The following is a 16,187-nucleotide window of genomic DNA, read 5'->3' on the forward strand; positions in this document are numbered from 1 at the left end:
ACAAAGCATATTCTATGTTATTTTTGCAAAGCACAATTATTGATCAAATTAATGATAATCCTCTATTAGTTGAATAAATTGTTTGGCTTTCAACCATGCCTTTTCTTGGAAGGGCAAAACCGGTAATTTTGTTAAGAAAAGACAAAGTGTGTTCTAGATACTAGTTGCATAAATTATTTGGTTTTCAACCATGCCTTTTCTTGGAAGGACAAGAATGGTTGTTTCCTTGAGAAAAGAAAACGTCTTATATCTTCCTAATGTGTGGGAGAAATGCAAATGTCATAATAGCTCGTAATAATGCTCCTCTGAGAATCTCTTATTTTTTTAATGTCAAAGTGATAGTTTTGTGGACCTCGGTTGAAATATGAATCTCCAGTTAACCCTCTCCATAAGAGTAGTTTCAAAGTTCAAATATATTGCACACTTAGCCTAGCATTATAAATAATATTTTTTAAAATTATTGGAATAGAAGGAAACATGATATAATATTGGAGGTTGATGGGACAAGCAATAGATAACAATCCAATCCAAACGTGTTCTCTGATACTTAACATGTTTGAGTTTATTTTATCAAACCCGATGATTACTTGCTTGATTGGCCGACCACTACTATATATGTGGTACTTGCTATTTGTTCCCTCTTTGCCTCATCACTCCAAGACCCCTCCCTTTCCTTGACATGGAGCTTGAGCTTAGTCTAGGCGATCTTCCAGCTCCAGTGAAGGCCAGCACCATGCCTGCGTCGGCGACATGCCAAGGAGAAGACCACGACGACCTTGCGCTAGGGCTACGAGTAACGGCTACCCAAAGAGCTGACCAAGATAACCAGAGGATAAGCATAGAAACTGCGGAGGGAGAAGAAGATAGCGACGAAGCATGCCGCGAACTGCCTGTCAGAGCAAGCCCTTTTCGCCAAGCCTCTTCACAAACAGGTGAGTTGAAGAGAATCCTGCGGAACAAGCTGTTGAATTGATCGGTTTTCGGTTCCCATCCCAGTAGGTCTATCCATATGTTGCTATGTGCTCGTAGCTTCTGTGTCTGTAAAAGTCTTTGTATGCTGATGAGTCTTTTTATCTGTACAGCGAGTGCGAATTCACGCGGGTTTGATGTGAACGCTGCTGTTCCGGTGGATGGCAGAGCATCGATAGCGAGGTCTTTGCCACCGCCGTCCATGCATATGGAGGTTCCTGTGGCACAGGGAGTTGATGAGGAAGGTTCAGAGGACGAAGACAATGGAGGTGGAAGGGTGAGGAAGAAACTGAGGCTGTCCAAGGAACAGTCTGCGTTTCTAGAGGGTAGCTTCAAAGAGCACAGCACGCTAACCCTGGTATGCACCTTCTGCCTGCATATTTTCCTAATCGATCAAAATAAGTGGATGATATAGCTGGATATTCATTCGGCATATATACAGGAACAGAAGAGCTGTTTAGCCAACCGGCTGAGCCTTCGACCGCGCCAAGTTGAGGTCTGGTTCCAAAACAGAAGAGCCAGGTATGTAACAAAATTTATATAGCAGTAATTTATATACCATTTTTTGATGTCACCATTTTCCAAAACAGAAGAGCGAGGAAATCTAACACCATGTTTATCACAGGACGAAGCTGAAGCAGACGGAGGCGGACTGCGAGCGCCTGAAGCGCTGCTGCGACGCGCTGGCACGGGAGAACCGTAAGCTCCAGCGGGAGGTGGCGGAGCTGCGCGCCTCCCGTGCCCCGTACCCGCTCTACAATCTGAATCACCACCTGTCTGGGTTCAGCACGGTGCTCCCAGCGGGCTCATCATGTGACGCCACCACCCGTTCCACAGTCTCCGCCGTGTCATCCCCGGGACCGTCGCTGGTGTCCACCTTGTTTCCCGGCAGGCCTCACTTTGGCCCCTTCACCGTCAGCCACCCGGTGCTCCCCCTCTGCCACCAGCCCTCGGCGACATTGTGACATGGCTGGCTAGCCCGGCCGGCCCGTTCATGTTGCCTAAGTTATGTAAATAGTCTGTCAGCAGTGATGTACATACATAGAAAGGAGTCGAAAACCATGTATGCATCTACTTTGTAAACTCTATAGTTTAGCCAGTTTTATAACGGTAGATAAGCTCGCTTATGGTAGGTGTGGAATTTGCTATTACGTGGCTGACTTTGGAAACTTGATTTGGCTTTGTAAAATATATGATCAATGATGTGGTTTGTAGAGGTGTCATCCTGGCAATTGTCAGGAGATCTCTAATTCCCATTTGTGTACCAGTCACAGTGTAGCACATGCCATTTCCTGGTTAAACATTAACTGTGACCTAATGACTCTGCATGCTGGCTGAAAATAACAATGAAATTGATGATGCGGACCTCTGCAAATTACAATCATTGAGGCTGTATCACTGTCACTACGTATGCGTATGTGTAGGAGAATTTGCCAGTTATGAAACTTCTCTTGGTGGTTGCGTGATTGCCGGCAAAAAGAAACAAAGGAGAGGGAGCATGCAACGTGTAGCAACACTGGCCAAATAATCAAACTGATGTATGGAATTCTGGGTTCCCGCCGGACGCCGTCAGCATCAAGTTGGATATGCGCCGCACACCTGTCACCTAAGTGTACACTACGTTAGAATTATGTCGATTATCTATATAGGGATATAGTTTGGACTTTGGACTCGGAATATGCAGAGGGTTAGGTTTTTAGTTCAAACATATGATAGTCAGGACTATTAATCAAGTGCACTGTCGCATGGCCAAAAGAGACTAAACGAAGCTGTTGGCTAGACAGGAGATCACGAAGGGGATGGTCCGGGCGGCTGTGCCAAGGGTATCTGGACAGGCCATGGGGCATTGAGATGTGTCTGATGGCCATGGCCAACTTGTCGTCGATCCGTATTATGTGATTTAGTTCATGGAAGGAGCACCCATAGTCATGCTCCTAGGGTATGTATAGCGATGTTGATATATTTGGTTAACATACACGTATCATCTCCCTGTTCTTAGAAAAAACATATCATCTCTCTCATCTACTTTTAGTAATGATCTATTTGCATCTTTTGTAACACACTTTTCAATGTCAAGCATTGTAAGATAAGATAAGCTTGGCGATTACGCACGTCGAGACAAGGGGAGAGACACAGGAAGTTGACAGCGCCAGGTCTGGCTTACACCTGTTGAAGTGGACGACCAGCTACAACACTAGAGTAGCATATATTCGCACTCGAAGCTTTGATTGGGTGCTCACATGCCGACGACGACGGCGACACGTGTGCGCGCTCGCTGTCGCAAATGATCCATCCAACGTCGACGCAAACACTTACGCGATCTGAAATCTGAACATCCAATCAATGAATAGTAGATGTTCTGCAGAAAATTATTGAAGACTTTGCTTCTAGAGGTTTGCCACAACACCCTATTCTGAATAACATGCCTTGTCCGGTGCTCTAAATCGCAGATGACACCCTGATTGTATTGAAAGGAGAATCTTTTTTTGAAGGGTATTGAAAGGAGAATTTAACGAAGCCAGGCTTCTGAAGGAGGTTTTGGATGCTTTTGCAAACACCAGGGGGCTGCCCATCAATATTGATGATACTGATATAGTTGCCATATCTCAAGTGTCAACAGATCAAGTAAACAATTCTCAGTTTCAAGAGATCAAGTAAAAACAATTCTACCCATAAGCAACGATGATGCTGTGGTTAGCTTTACATAAATAGACATGTGACGTCTTTTAGATCTACTAAATCACCATTGTCTTCATCTTCCTGGCCCACATCCTTCACTTGCAGTTTGTTCTTATGAATATTTAGGAATGATAGGTGTTGCATCAAATTGTAGCTTTCAGAAAACATCAAAGCAATCCAAAACCTCCTTGGAACTGAGATAGATATAGGGGATCAGGTAATACATAACCAGATGGAGTCTCAAGGAGCCTATGGAACATTCTCCGTGGCGGGGCTAAACCAGAAATATTTTCTTGATTTTGCCACTAAGCAAGGCTTAACCATATAAAGTTGTCCTTTCTCTAGCTCGAGGTCAGACCTTCCTTTGTATCCCATGGAAACCTACAACCATTCATGTCGGGTATGTCTACATAATCGAGCAATTCATGTCTGGGTTATGCTTTGGTTTCCAGTTTGTTGTTGCTTTGAACTGATAGTACTTACGCCCTCTGTTCCAGTTTGATTTAAACTGCCAAAATGTCTTATATTTAGAAACGGAGGTAGTACTACTTGAGAAATTGTTTTTCTGTACTCTCTCCGGTCCTTTTTACTCTGCATATTAGAATTCTCTGAAGTCAAACTTCACAAAGTTTGACCGCATTTATATGAAAAAATATCAACATCTGCCATGCTAAAGTTATACAATATGAAACTTTAAGTCATGACACATCTATTGACAATGTTCAAGAAAGCGTTTTTAGGCGCCGCTTAAGCGCGCTTAAGCGCTAAGCGATAGCTAAACGCTTCGCTTCTGCCCTAGGCGGAAGTTTTAGCGTTAAGCGAAAAAAAGCGGGATTTAGCGGCCACTTTAGCGCTGAGCGCTGGCTAAGCGGTCGCTGAGCGCGCTTAAGCATTCAAAAAGCAAGGAATGGGCCACGGACTGGAGGTAAAAGGTGGGTATAAAGGCCTGGCCCAATACTGGCCTGTTCGGCTAGGGTTTACTGGGTTAGAAGGGGAGTGGGGAGAAGAGAGCTCCAGTCCAGATGCTCCTGTTCTGCATCCAACTCAGCTCCATGCATTCTTCCTCCTCGTCCCCGGACTGGATCTGAACTACTGCTTGGGCTGGGATGGGGCTGCTGTTTGACTGCTGCTGCTGCTGCTGTTTGGTTGCTGCTGTTGTTTGGTTGCTGCTGCTGCTGCCATTTATCTTATATGCTCTAAGATAATAGTATGCATTTATGCTTGCTGTTGAACCACTGGACCTTATCCTTATGTGTTATTTGACTATTTGTTGTGGTGTGTGAACCACTGAACCTCAACCCTATATGCTATTTCAGATTTTCAGTTACCTATGTGCTATATTTCATGTTTTCTTGTGCATATTATTCAGAAACAGCCAAATTCTGGCCAAATAAAAAAACGCTTAATCCCGGTTAAGTTGCGCTTAAGCGGCCATTGCTCTAAGCTGTGGCCTTCCGCTCCGCTTACGCTTACCGCTTTCTTGAACATTGTCTATTGATATTGATTTCAGATTGTGAATGTTGGTACTTTTTTCTATAAAGTTGGTCAAACTTTACGAGGCTTGACTTCAGTCAAATCTTATATGTGAACTAAAAAGGACCGGAGAGAATACTGTAATACTCAGAGGGATGTCTTATAGCTTTGAACTAATGGTACTCTAGCAATTATTGCTCTCCTGCTACCTCAGTACTTCTCCGTCTCATAATGTAAGATGTTTTATTAACACTCCATTAGTACTCACATATAAGATTCATTGGCCTGAATTAGTTAATTGGTTATTGTTTATTGTTCATACAATTGATTGCTCTGAATTGTTATTGTGTTATGACCTTCTAAACGTGCCGTTCCAAGCTCCATTCAATGCTGAATGTTCACAAATAAACCAACAGTTACAGTTTTATTTTGCTTCGAAAGCGGGCTAGCCTATTTGCAGTGGTCCAAAATAAATAAGTAGACCAATACGCCAAAATGTTACAAACAGATTTGGTCCTTGAATCTGTCTACCATCATCCTATTTACAATGCACCTGTTGTGGTAGGTGACAATTACTCAAGGTAGACCAAGCCTCTGTGCGATCTAAATTTCTCCGAAGGCCCAATTATTTTTGTGCCGCAACCGCTTTATAAACCCATTTTGATTCGTGACTTGCTACTGTCTGAGAAAAGAGTGGTCGTTACTCAACTTCAAGTCTGTAAATACACTACTGCCCTATATTTGCATTTCCTTTGTTTAGGCGCATATTGTTAGACAACGTGACAGCCCTCATCGTATGCGCCAAGGGATTAAAAAACCGAAGCTTCTAGCGTAGGATAGACTAGAAATCTGTTATGGTTTATTTTCCTGTTAAACTAGATATCTATCTCTTAGTCTATCTCTTGTTCTCCAAGTTTGTAATCCCAACAACTTGTACGCTATCAGGGAGGTTGCGACCCTGCATATAAACACGAAGCCGTCGGCCCTGGCAAAGGCACGACGTTCCCAACCTTTCTCACATGGTAATCAGAGCCTAACTCTTCCATTCATCTAGCCCTAGCCCTCCATCGCACCAGCTTCCGCCATGGCATCCTCCAGCTCATCCAACTCCACCCTCACCGGCCAAATTACCGAGAAGCTCACCCGCACAAACTTCATCCTCTAGCGCACACAAATCACTCCGCAGCTCAGAGGCGCGGGCGTCTATGACTATGTTGACGGCACCACGCCGGAACCAGCCAAGACCGTCGTCACCAAGGACAAGGACGGGAAGGAGGCGACCACACCAAACCCCCTTCATCCGATCTGGTTCCGGGAAGATCAGCAGGTACTTGGTTATCTTCTGAACAATCTTTCCAAGGAGGTACTCGTGCAGGTGACCTCGATCTGCCATGCACACGAGCTTTGGACAGTGCTGGCGAACATGTTTTCGTCTCAGTCGCTGTCCCGCATCAACAACATCCGCTTCGCACTTGCGAACGCACAGAAGGGAAACCAGTCGGTAGCGGCCTTCTTCGCGCACATGCGCTCCCTTGCCGACGAGCTTGCTGCTGCAGGCAAGCCACTCGATGACGACGAGCTCATCTCCTACATCACGGCCGGCCTCGACATGGAGTATCAACCCCTCGTCTCCGCCCTCGACGCCCGCACTCAGCCCGTCACCCTTGATGAACTGTATGCTCAGATGAGCAACTTCGATCAAAGGGTGGCGCTATTCCAGGGCACAAACTCAGGTGGTGGCGGCTTCAAGTCCTCCGCCAACGCTGCCATGCGCGGCCGAGGTGGCGGCTCACGCTACCGCGGGCCAACCCGCGGCAAGGGGAACAACAACAACACCCGTGGCGACCGCGGTGATCGCGGCGACCGCGGCGACTCTCGCGGCAATGGTGGCCGGCCCTCCTACACCAACAACAGGGGCGGCCGCTGTAACTCCTCCAACAAGCGTCCCGACGCCACACGTTGCCAGATCTGTGGTAAACCTGGCCATACAGCGAAAGACTGCTGGTACAGGTATGATGATGACGGTGACTCATCCTCAGATGAGAAGGTGGTCGGGGCTGCTGATGGCTCATATGGAGTGGACACAAACTGGTATGTGGACAACGGTGCAACCAACCACATCACCGGTGAACTCGAGAAGGTGACCATGCGTGAGAAGTACCGCGGCAAGGACCACATCCACACTGCCAGTGGAGAAGGTATGAAGATTCGTCACGTTGGTCACACAATCATTAATACCCCTCATAGGAAAATTCACCTTCGGAAAATTTTGCATGTCCCTAGTGCTAACAAAAATCTTCTCTCCGTTCATCGTATTGCTATCGATAATCATGTCTTCCTTGAGTTTCACCCCTTTTATTTTTTGATCAAGGATCAGGCAACGAAGAAAGTGCTCTATCAAGGTAGATGCGTTCGTGGGCTCTACCCTTTGATTCCGGAGATTAGAAGATTCAATAAACAAGTTTTTAGTGCCACCAAGCTATCTTCAACACGGTGGCACGATCGATTAGGGCATGCAGCTTTTCCTTTAGTTGAACGTTTGCTTAGGAAGAATAAACTCTCATATGTTGGAGAGCGTAATGTCGAAACAATTTGTGATTCATGTCAGAAAGCTAAAAGTCATCAGTTACCGTATCCAATTTCTACTAGTATTTCTACCAAACCACTACAACTCATTTTCTCTGATGTTTGGGGACCTGTCCCTACTTCTGTGGTAGACATACATATTACGTGAGTTTCATCGATGATTTTAGCAAAATTCTCTTGGATCTATCTTCTCAAGAAAAGATCTGGCGTGTTTCAAGTTTTTCTTAACTTCCAAGCTCTCGTTGAACGAAAATTTGACACCAAAATCATCGCCCTCCAATCTGATTGGGGAGGCGAATATGAGAAGCTAAACTCATTTTTCCAAAACCTTGGCATATCTCATCATGTGTCGTGTCCACATGCCCATCAACAGAATGGGTCAGCTAAACGCAAACACAGGCACATCGTAGAAGTTGGCCTCGCTCTTCTCGCAAGAGCATCCATGCCGCTTAAGTTTTGGGACGAAGCGTTCCTTACGGTAGTTCACCTCATAAACATGTTGCCTAGTCGTGTCATTAATAATGACACCCCCACTGAAAGACTCCTCCATGTCAAGCCAGACTACAATTCTCTTCGCGTGTTTGGCTGCGCTTGTTGGCCCAATCTTAGACCATACAACAACCGCAAGCTCATGTATCGATCTAAACAATGTGTTTTCATCGAATATAGTGCACAACACAAAGGAGTCAAGTGCCTCGATGTCTCCACCGGCCGTGTCTACATCTCACGCGATGTCGTGTTTGATGAAACCAAATTTCCTTTTGTTGATCTTCATCCCAATGCCGGTGCACTCCTTAGGAAAGAAATTCTTCTCCTTCCATTGCATCTCTCCGGTCTTGATCATGGGGGGGGGAATAATTGTGATGATCATACGTTGACTAATCCTCATAACCCTGTGCATGAGTCCTATGATGATGCAGATACAGCAGCAGACGAAGAAAACAGTGAAGAAATCATCAAAAATGATGCAGAAATCAATTCAAACAGACGACATTTTATGTGTCAAACCCTGGGGGACATATCCTCCTCGGGATCGGCGCAGCAGCAGTTTGGCAGCGGATCCGCCTCGGGATCCGTGCGGCAGCAGGGCGGCGGCAACCCAGAAAGCGTGTCGCCCGCACGCGCACCTACCAGGGGCCGCAGCGACGACTCCGCAGCCGCCACGTGGTCGCCACCGACTAGCCCAAACGCTCCGCCAGGTCCGCGCCAACCTGGCTCCCCCACGCGGCAGGCTGGGGGTCGCTGGCCCGCGAGCGGGCCCCGCTGTTACGCTCGTCGCCAGCAAATCAGCACGGGACTCGGCGCTGATTCGGCTAGGGGCCCAGGCGCGCAATCCAAGGCCGATTCTGTCGCGGCCACAGGAGCTGGTGTGGGATCCTCTGTGCCTCCAGCGCCCGCTCCGTCATCTACAGCAGCCGCAGAAAATCCCACCGAAACCGATGCGGCTGCAACACCAGGAGAATCCGCCTCGGGATCGGCTGATACAGATTCGCCCGGATCTTCTGTGCCCGTTTCCTCTCCACGCCTTCCACGCACGCGTCTACAAAAGGGAGTGCTTCTATAAATTATAAAACCAAGTTTGGTCTTGCATGCTACACAGGTGAACCACGCACCCTGGATGAGGCCCTGGGAGATGCACGGTGGAGGAAAGCTATGGAAGAAGAACATGTGGCACTTCAGAGGAACAAAACGTGGCATTTGGTTCCTCCACCACAAGGTAAAAATTTGATTGACTGCAAGTGGGTCTACAGAATTAAAAGGAAGTCTGATGGAACCATTGATCGGTATAAGGCCAGACTTGTGGCTAAGGGTTACAAACAGCGATATGGCATCGACTATGAAGATACCTTTAGCCCTGTTGTCAAGGCTGCTACTATTCGTCTTGTGCTATCTATTGCTGTTTCCAGGGGCTGGAGTCTCAGACAGCTAGATGTACAGAACGCGTTCCTTCATGGTGTTCTGGAAGAGGAAGTATACATGAAACAACCTTCCAAGTTCGTCGATAAAAACTCACCCTTTCATGTTTGTAAACTTGATAAAGCTCTTTATGGACTGAAGCAGGCACCCCGAGCATGGTACTCACGTCTCAGTCAAAAGTTACAAGCACTTGGATTTGTTCCATCAATATCAGATACCTCACTATTTATTTATAGAAAGGCAAATACATCTATATTTGTGCTTATCTATGTTGATGATATTATTGTCACTAGTTCATCTGATGAGGCAGTGGCGGGATTGTTGAAGGATCTGAGTGCTGAGTTTGCTCTCAAGGATTTGGGTGACTTGCACTTGTTCCTAGGAATTGAAGTAAGAAAACTTGAGGATGGTCTTCATCTCTCCCAAGAAAAATATGCTAATGATTTGGTAAGAAAGGTTGGTTTGCAAGGGTGTAAGCCTGTTCCAACTCCCTTGTCTAGCACAGAAAAATTGTCTCTTACAGAAGGAAATCCTTTGAATCAAGAGGACAGTACCAGGTATAGAAGTTTAGTAGGAGCACTTCAATACCTTACTCTGACACGACCTGATATTTCCTTTGCTGTTAACAAAGTATGCCAGTTTCTTCATGCACCTACCACAGTTCATTGGACTGTTGCAAAGCGTATTGTGAGATATGTAAAGCATACTATGAATCTTGGTCTCACATTCAGCAAGTCCTCATCTACACTTGTCAGTGCTTTTTCTGACTCAGACTGGGCAGGCTGTCTAGATGACAGACGCTCTACTGGTGGGTTTGCAGTATTTTGTGGACCCAACCTTATATCATGGTGTGCAAGGAAACAGGCAACTGTATCAAGGTCGAGTACAGAGGCTGAATATAAGGCACTGGCAAATGCCACAGCAGAGATCATTTGGGTTCAGTCCATGTTAAGAGAACTTGGTATAAAACACATTCAGGCTCCTTGTTTATGGTGTGACAATCTTGGTGCCGCCTATTTGTCTGCTAATCCGGTCTTTCATGCAAGGACAAAACACATTGAGATAGATTTTCATTTTGTAAGAAAACGTGTTGCTAATAAACAATTGGAAATTCGTTTTGTGCATTCAAAGGACCAGGTTGCAGATGGCTTCACCAAGGCTTTACCCACAAAAAATCTTGAAGAATTCAAGCGTAATCTCAACTTGCGAAGTTGTGATTAAGGGAGGGTGTTAGACAACGTGACAGCCCTCATCGTATGCGCCAAGGGATTAACAACCCAAGCTTCTAGCGTAGGATAGACTAGAAATCTGTTATGGTTTATTTTCCTGTTAAACTAGATATCTATCTCTTAGTCTATCTCTTGTTCTCCAAGTTTGTAATCCCAACAACTTGTACACTATCAGGGAGGTTGCGACCCTGCATATAAACACGAAGCCGTCGGCCCTGGCAAAGGCACGACGTTCCAGCCTTTCTCACACATATCAGTCCTTTCTTCTGTCTGCATCAGGTTACTGCCAATTATGACGATACCCAGGAGAAATACTACTCAAAGAGGGATTTATTTCATCTTTTCGTTTACATTTGAGGATTTTTACAGCAATGCCTTTAGAGCATATATAAATATCCCTGCCGCTGTTTTTCTTGTTCATTGGCCAAATGCTCAAATATGTGTACATGTATCGTTTTTCATACTTTGACCACCTTAGCTCAAACATGTGGACCCCACCAGTCATAAAAGGCCGTCAGAACACGGCAGCGATCAGACCATGCCCCTAAATCAGTCGGTTTTTTTTTTAAATCCACAATAGCACTGGCTGTGTGATGTCTTTTTAGGGTGGCTATGTGTTGTATTTGCCACAAAAATCTTTTTTTTTATGTACTCATCGTATCCCCTCAATTGGTTCCATAAGCTTTTTCGAAAAGATATGATCACTAGTTGACTCCCTCTTCATTCCCTTTTGGGGCAGCTAGTCAATTCCTAACATGTTACGTTATGTACAAAATACTTATTTTATTTTGATGCAAGTGATAGCAAAAGTATATACTGCATTTGCATGAACAGAAAATGCACTTGTTTAGGACTAGATTGGATTGACTCTGAAAACTCAAGGACTAGATCTACTTCGGTCCAACCACGAACCAAATCGCGCAATTTTATTTGTCTTTACAAGAAACATATACAGAACAAGAGTTCTACTAGTACCTACCTACTTACAAGCTGATGTCTCTGATGGTGTGTGCCTGCCCCCATCCCCATGGTGGTCGTATTCAGTTACCAAGCTCTGCCGCTGCCAGCCTCCATGTTATCCAACGCTCGGCCATTGGTTCTCATCTCCATGGAGGTAACATATTGTACCACGGACAGATCATGCGGCAGCACCGACTGATGGGCATCTGTTGTTCCTTGGTTCTCAGTTTCCGGGTTAGGATTGTGATGTTGGAATGCATGAGGCCACAGCCCTGAAACAGAACAGGTACCATTTCACTTCAGTTATACTATACTCCCTCCGTTCCTAAATATAAGTGGAGGAAAATGAGTGAATCTACACTATAAAGTACTATATCCATATGCATCCGTATGTAGTCTATATTGAAATCTCTAAAAAGACTTATATTTAGAAACGGACTGAGTAGTTGCGAAAAAGGACTTCATTTCTGTACAATCTGACAATGGCGGAACAAAGAGCAGTGGCATTATGTACGCACTAACAATCCAGAATGAATGTACTCATGTGGATGTGGTGGTTGTTTTATATATAAAGCGAGGAGAAAACCTATTTCGTTAATCCAGAGTAAATTATAAATGTACCGTGTTTGCTAGCCGGATGCGGGAAGAACTGCAGATAGCAGAACGAAGCAACAACCAGCCCTGCAGAGATACACCCACATGATCAGCAGCCTGTCAGTGCGATTTTCAAGAGATGGAGACACTACTGAACTTATAACGGCTCTACTGATGGAGCTGGAACGTACCAAGGATTCCACCGGCAAACACGTCCTGCCAGTGGTGCCAGTAGTCTGCGACCCGCGACACGCCGACCATGGCAGCGAAGAGCAGCGGCAGGATCACGATGCAGAGCTTGGCAATGTGTCCGCCCCGGTCAAACACCCTGATCTTGCCGGCAAGGTACCACGACAGGAAGCCCAGCCCGGCAAAGGACCCTGCATTCCATACCAGATGAACACGAGAAAGCTATCAGACTGAACTGTTTTTTTCTTTCCCAAGGGGGAAGTGACCTAGAAAGATAACCAGTTCATGCTACAGTGCAACTCAAATAAGTTCAGATGGTCTTCAGAATTGCAGATGGTGGTCAAGCTTACATGAAGTGTGGCCACTGGGGAAGCTCTTGTGCCCTTCTTTGATGATTTTTGCGTCTCCGTGGCATATGACTTGTCGAGTGACCGCCTCGTAGTTCTGAAATGGCAACTGGATTCAGCATGGCGAATGTTGAAGAAATGGAAAGCTCCGAAGAAGCAATTGCGGAAGAGAGCTCACCGGCACCCCGTCAGGAAAGCATCGATAGTAGAAGTTGGGGCGAGGCCGGCCGACGCCGTCCTTGATCGCGTCGGTGAGGACGCCGGTGATGAGCACGGAGAACAGCAGGCCTGCAAATTTCCCCACACATCTTTCAGAACTGATGACAAGAGCAGTGTTCTGAATAAACTGACGCAGTTGCTGCTGCTGCACAACAATTAATAGCTGCCGCGCAGGGATAACCTGCCTAGTATGGCGTGGTGCAGGTCGTAGGCATTCTTCTTCTTGACATAGATGGCGGCGAAGATGAGCATCGGCAGGATGACGGCGTATATCTGCAACCATCCACCGGAGCCGACGACGAGCAAGGTTCGTCAGCGGAGGAAAAAGAACAAATTTTGCAGAGATAAGGAAGATATGGTAGGTGGGGGTGGATGGGGGTACCTACCGGGACGGCCCAGACGGGGATGGTGTTGGGCTTCATGGGGTAGCGGAGGTCGTCCATCATGAACTCGGCGACGAAGCGGTGGAAGGGCGTGATGAGATTGAGCACGACCTCGATGGCGGCGAGGAGGAGCAGCACGATCCAGTCGTACATGTGCCGCCGCGCCATCTTGGCCCCGTGGGTCCTGAGGTACGGGGGCGGCACCCCCAGCTGGATGGCCGCCGCCGCCGCCGGTCCCGGTGGCGGCATCTTGGTCTCCGGCGCGGGTAGGAGGGGCGATTCGATGGATTCGCCGGGCGGATCCCCTGGCGAGCCTGCGGGTTCCATGCGGCAGGGTTAGAGGGGAGGGGAGGGGAATTCGTGGACAGGGCATGTGCGGAGAGGAGACAGACGGAGACCGCAAGTACGTAGATGACAGGTGCAGTGACGACAGGTACTCACGGGAAGAGCGAAGAGCGGAGATTCCTCCTGCCGGAGCTGGCGGTCCGGAGTCAACGGCGGCGTCAGGGGCGAGCAGAGCACCACCTCCACCGCCTCCTCCTCCTTCCCTGCAGGGACAGCGGCCGCGAGCTTGAGGGCGGCGAGCCGCGCGGTCTCTGTTTCTTGCTTGCCTCGGCGCCTCTGTTTCTTGGATTCTTTGCGTTTCTCCGCCCTCTGGGGCTCCGGTCCGGTGCGGCGGCTTGCCTCCGATGTTGAACGCCCGCCGCCGGCGAATTGATGGATGATGCTTCCTCGCGTGTCGTGCGTGTGCTTTTCTCGCCTGAGAACGGGTGGCCAACTGGGAGCGGCTGGCACGGGGGAGGTGTGCTAGGCGAGGCTAGGCTAGGGCGGCTGGCCCATCCATGGAGACTGGACTGGTTCAGGTTGTTGGAATCGAGCGCGTCGTGGGCTGACTTGCCGCTGCTCGTGAGCTGTGACGACGACGATTTCCGTGGTGGTTCGCCGGCCAGGCGCGACCCGTCAACGTAAAGCAAACAATATCTTCTGCGGGAGATAAAAATGCTTTCGTTATCTGGGATTTATTATGCGTCGACAGGCACTTCATCTTCAAGGCCAGGTCAGCTTCAGAAACTTCGCCGGTGAGCAAACAAGTAGAGGGTCGACGCGCCGTCGAGAGGAAACAACATTCATACGTGCGAAACGGTTAACCCACTGCGTTTTGACATGTTTATATATTATACTACGCACTTGCTTTTCAACACGCTAGTTGTTTCTGAGGAGTATATTCATATGAACGAGGGACGCGAATTTTTGGAACATGGTGGCACGAGATGCCGTAATCTCGCGCATCCACATGCACATCGTGATTCCTACTTAATATAGCCCATTATGCAATACGGGGTGGTCAATTGGTAGGCCAGCGTAAATACGCAACATTACCTCGCACACGTGGGTCAGGTCTCATTTAATTTTCGTATGAATATTGGCTCGTCTGGTAGCAACGTCCCTTGCATGTTGGGTTCCTTCATAACTGCTCTGGACGTGCGGCAGCCATCATAAGTACCGCCCTTACTCGTGGTGTGCACTGTAGCTCATTTTCGATTTGCATCCTATGGAGAGCAGAAGAACAGGGAAAATAACTTCGGTAGAAACAGAAAGGAATACACAGGTTAGCATATGGACACTGGACTTGATCCTGCGTTTTACTTGGGTATAAGCACAAACGTGCTGACGTATATCCAACCTGTTCGTTCCCTTGCATTGCAGACTTTTCTTATGGCAAATGTTATTAGGTGGCCAAGTCTATATATGTATTAATGTGTCACCCATCAATTGGCAGATGCATCAATGGAATAATGCTACTCCCTCCATCATAGTTTAAAGGGCGTACCTCACATTTCTCTGGCCCCAAGGTCGCTAGCGATTGGCAGGAATAAATGATGCGCTGGAGCTGCGGTAGTTAAGGATATGTGCCTAATTAATCGCCAAATAAACGCATAGTAACCTCCCCGTCCAATAAAAGGCCTCGCACAGCCATGCATGCAAACAAAACCGATTCACACCTCCACCTAAAGTTTCAGTTCACACAATGCATGTGCATCCGGAAGGCAAGCGAAAGGAGTAATTTCAGTGGGCTAATTAATGACCTGCGCCCTATTTCCCTCTAATTGTGAAAAAATTTGGTTTTGGAGGTACGCCCTTTAAACTGTGATGGAGGGAGTAGTACAACAAGCTTTATTCATAGCATCTGTTTCATGACAAACTGGATGGTTTAGTGTATGGTAATACTCATATGCTAACTAGCCCAAGATATTGCATGGCTAATAACTGGCACACTGATTATACATCAACTAAGCACATGAATTTAGCTGCAACCATGACAAAATTTCTCCCATATATTCAGGTAATTAAATGCATCTCGTAGATATTTTCATATTGTACAGTTCAATTAGAAATTTGTGGAGTTGGTTTTGATGTCTCTAATTTGTTCAAAAATGGGAACCGTAAGTTTTGGTTAACATGTATACTTGTGAAGCTGAGATCAAAATCAAAGCCGTAAAAAAACCGTTCTCTCTTATTGGTGATGTCTCAAATATCCTATAAGTTATGTAAAAGTATTTTGACTTTTTCAATAGAATTTTGCCTGATCTTTTTGTTGGGGAACGTTGCAGAAAACAAAAAAAATTCCTACGGTTTCACCA

The 16,187-nt window shown here is 46.7% G+C and overlaps 2 protein-coding genes and 1 pseudogene across 3 annotated transcripts; 2 read left to right on the forward strand and 1 right to left on the reverse strand.

Annotated features, from left to right (window-relative positions):
- The first annotated feature begins 665 nt into the window (after nucleotides 1-665).
- On the forward strand, nucleotides 666-2,219 carry LOC123066285 (homeobox-leucine zipper protein HOX7). Its single transcript, XM_044489397.1, has 4 exons — nucleotides 666-932; nucleotides 1,083-1,327; nucleotides 1,412-1,491; nucleotides 1,595-2,219. Exons 1-4 carry the CDS (start codon nucleotides 680-682, stop codon nucleotides 1,932-1,934), a joined length of 918 nt encoding a protein of 305 aa, XP_044345332.1. The 5' UTR covers nucleotides 666-679; the 3' UTR covers nucleotides 1,935-2,219.
- Nucleotides 2,220-6,682: 4,463 nt separating this feature from the next.
- Nucleotides 6,683-6,821, forward strand: LOC123072620 (uncharacterized; annotated as a pseudogene).
- A 4,859-nt stretch (nucleotides 6,822-11,680) lies between these two features.
- On the reverse strand, nucleotides 11,681-14,508 carry LOC123066295 (lipid phosphate phosphatase 2). 2 transcript variants are annotated; one of them, XM_044489412.1, is made up of 8 exons: nucleotides 13,987-14,508; nucleotides 13,549-13,859; nucleotides 13,348-13,435; nucleotides 13,122-13,231; nucleotides 12,947-13,040; nucleotides 12,599-12,787; nucleotides 12,435-12,494; nucleotides 11,681-12,085 (listed from the first exon to the last, which is right to left on the reverse strand). In XM_044489412.1, exons 2-8 carry the CDS (start codon nucleotides 13,792-13,794, stop codon nucleotides 11,898-11,900), a joined length of 975 nt encoding a protein of 324 aa, XP_044345347.1. In that variant the 5' UTR covers nucleotides 13,795-13,859; nucleotides 13,987-14,508; the 3' UTR covers nucleotides 11,681-11,897. The 2 variants fall into 2 exon arrangements, with proteins under 2 accessions (XP_044345347.1, XP_044345340.1); XM_044489405.1 differs by lacking the exon at nucleotides 13,987-14,508 and having other exon boundaries at nucleotides 13,549-13,928.
- Nucleotides 14,509-16,187: the final 1,679 nt, after the last annotated feature.

Source organism: Triticum aestivum, chromosome 1A (assembly GCF_018294505.1).
Source record: "Triticum aestivum cultivar Chinese Spring chromosome 1A, IWGSC CS RefSeq v2.1, whole genome shotgun sequence".
Classification (NCBI taxonomy): Eukaryota; Viridiplantae; Streptophyta; class Magnoliopsida; order Poales; family Poaceae; genus Triticum; species Triticum aestivum.

Coding starts and splice junctions, on each gene's coding strand:
- LOC123066285 (XM_044489397.1), top strand. CDS start 680: ATGGAGCTTGAGCTTAGTCTAGGCGATCTTCCAGCTCCAGTGAAGGCC. Junction 933..1,082: donor CCAAGCCTCTTCACAAACAG/GTGAGTTGAAGA, acceptor TTATCTGTACAG/CGAGTGCGAATTCACGCGGG. Junction 1,492..1,594: donor TTCCAAAACAGAAGAGCCAG/GTATGTAACAAA, acceptor TGTTTATCACAG/GACGAAGCTGAAGCAGACGG.
- LOC123066295 (XM_044489405.1), bottom strand. CDS start 13,872: ATGGAACCCGCAGGCTCGCCAGGGGATCCGCCCGGCGAATCCATCGAA. Junction 12,788..12,946: donor CCCCAGTGGCCACACTTCAT/GTAAGCTTGACC, acceptor TATGGAATGCAG/GGTCCTTTGCCGGGCTGGGC. Junction 12,495..12,598: donor GTTTGCCGGTGGAATCCTTG/GTACGTTCCAGC, acceptor GTATCTCTGCAG/GGCTGGTTGTTGCTTCGTTC.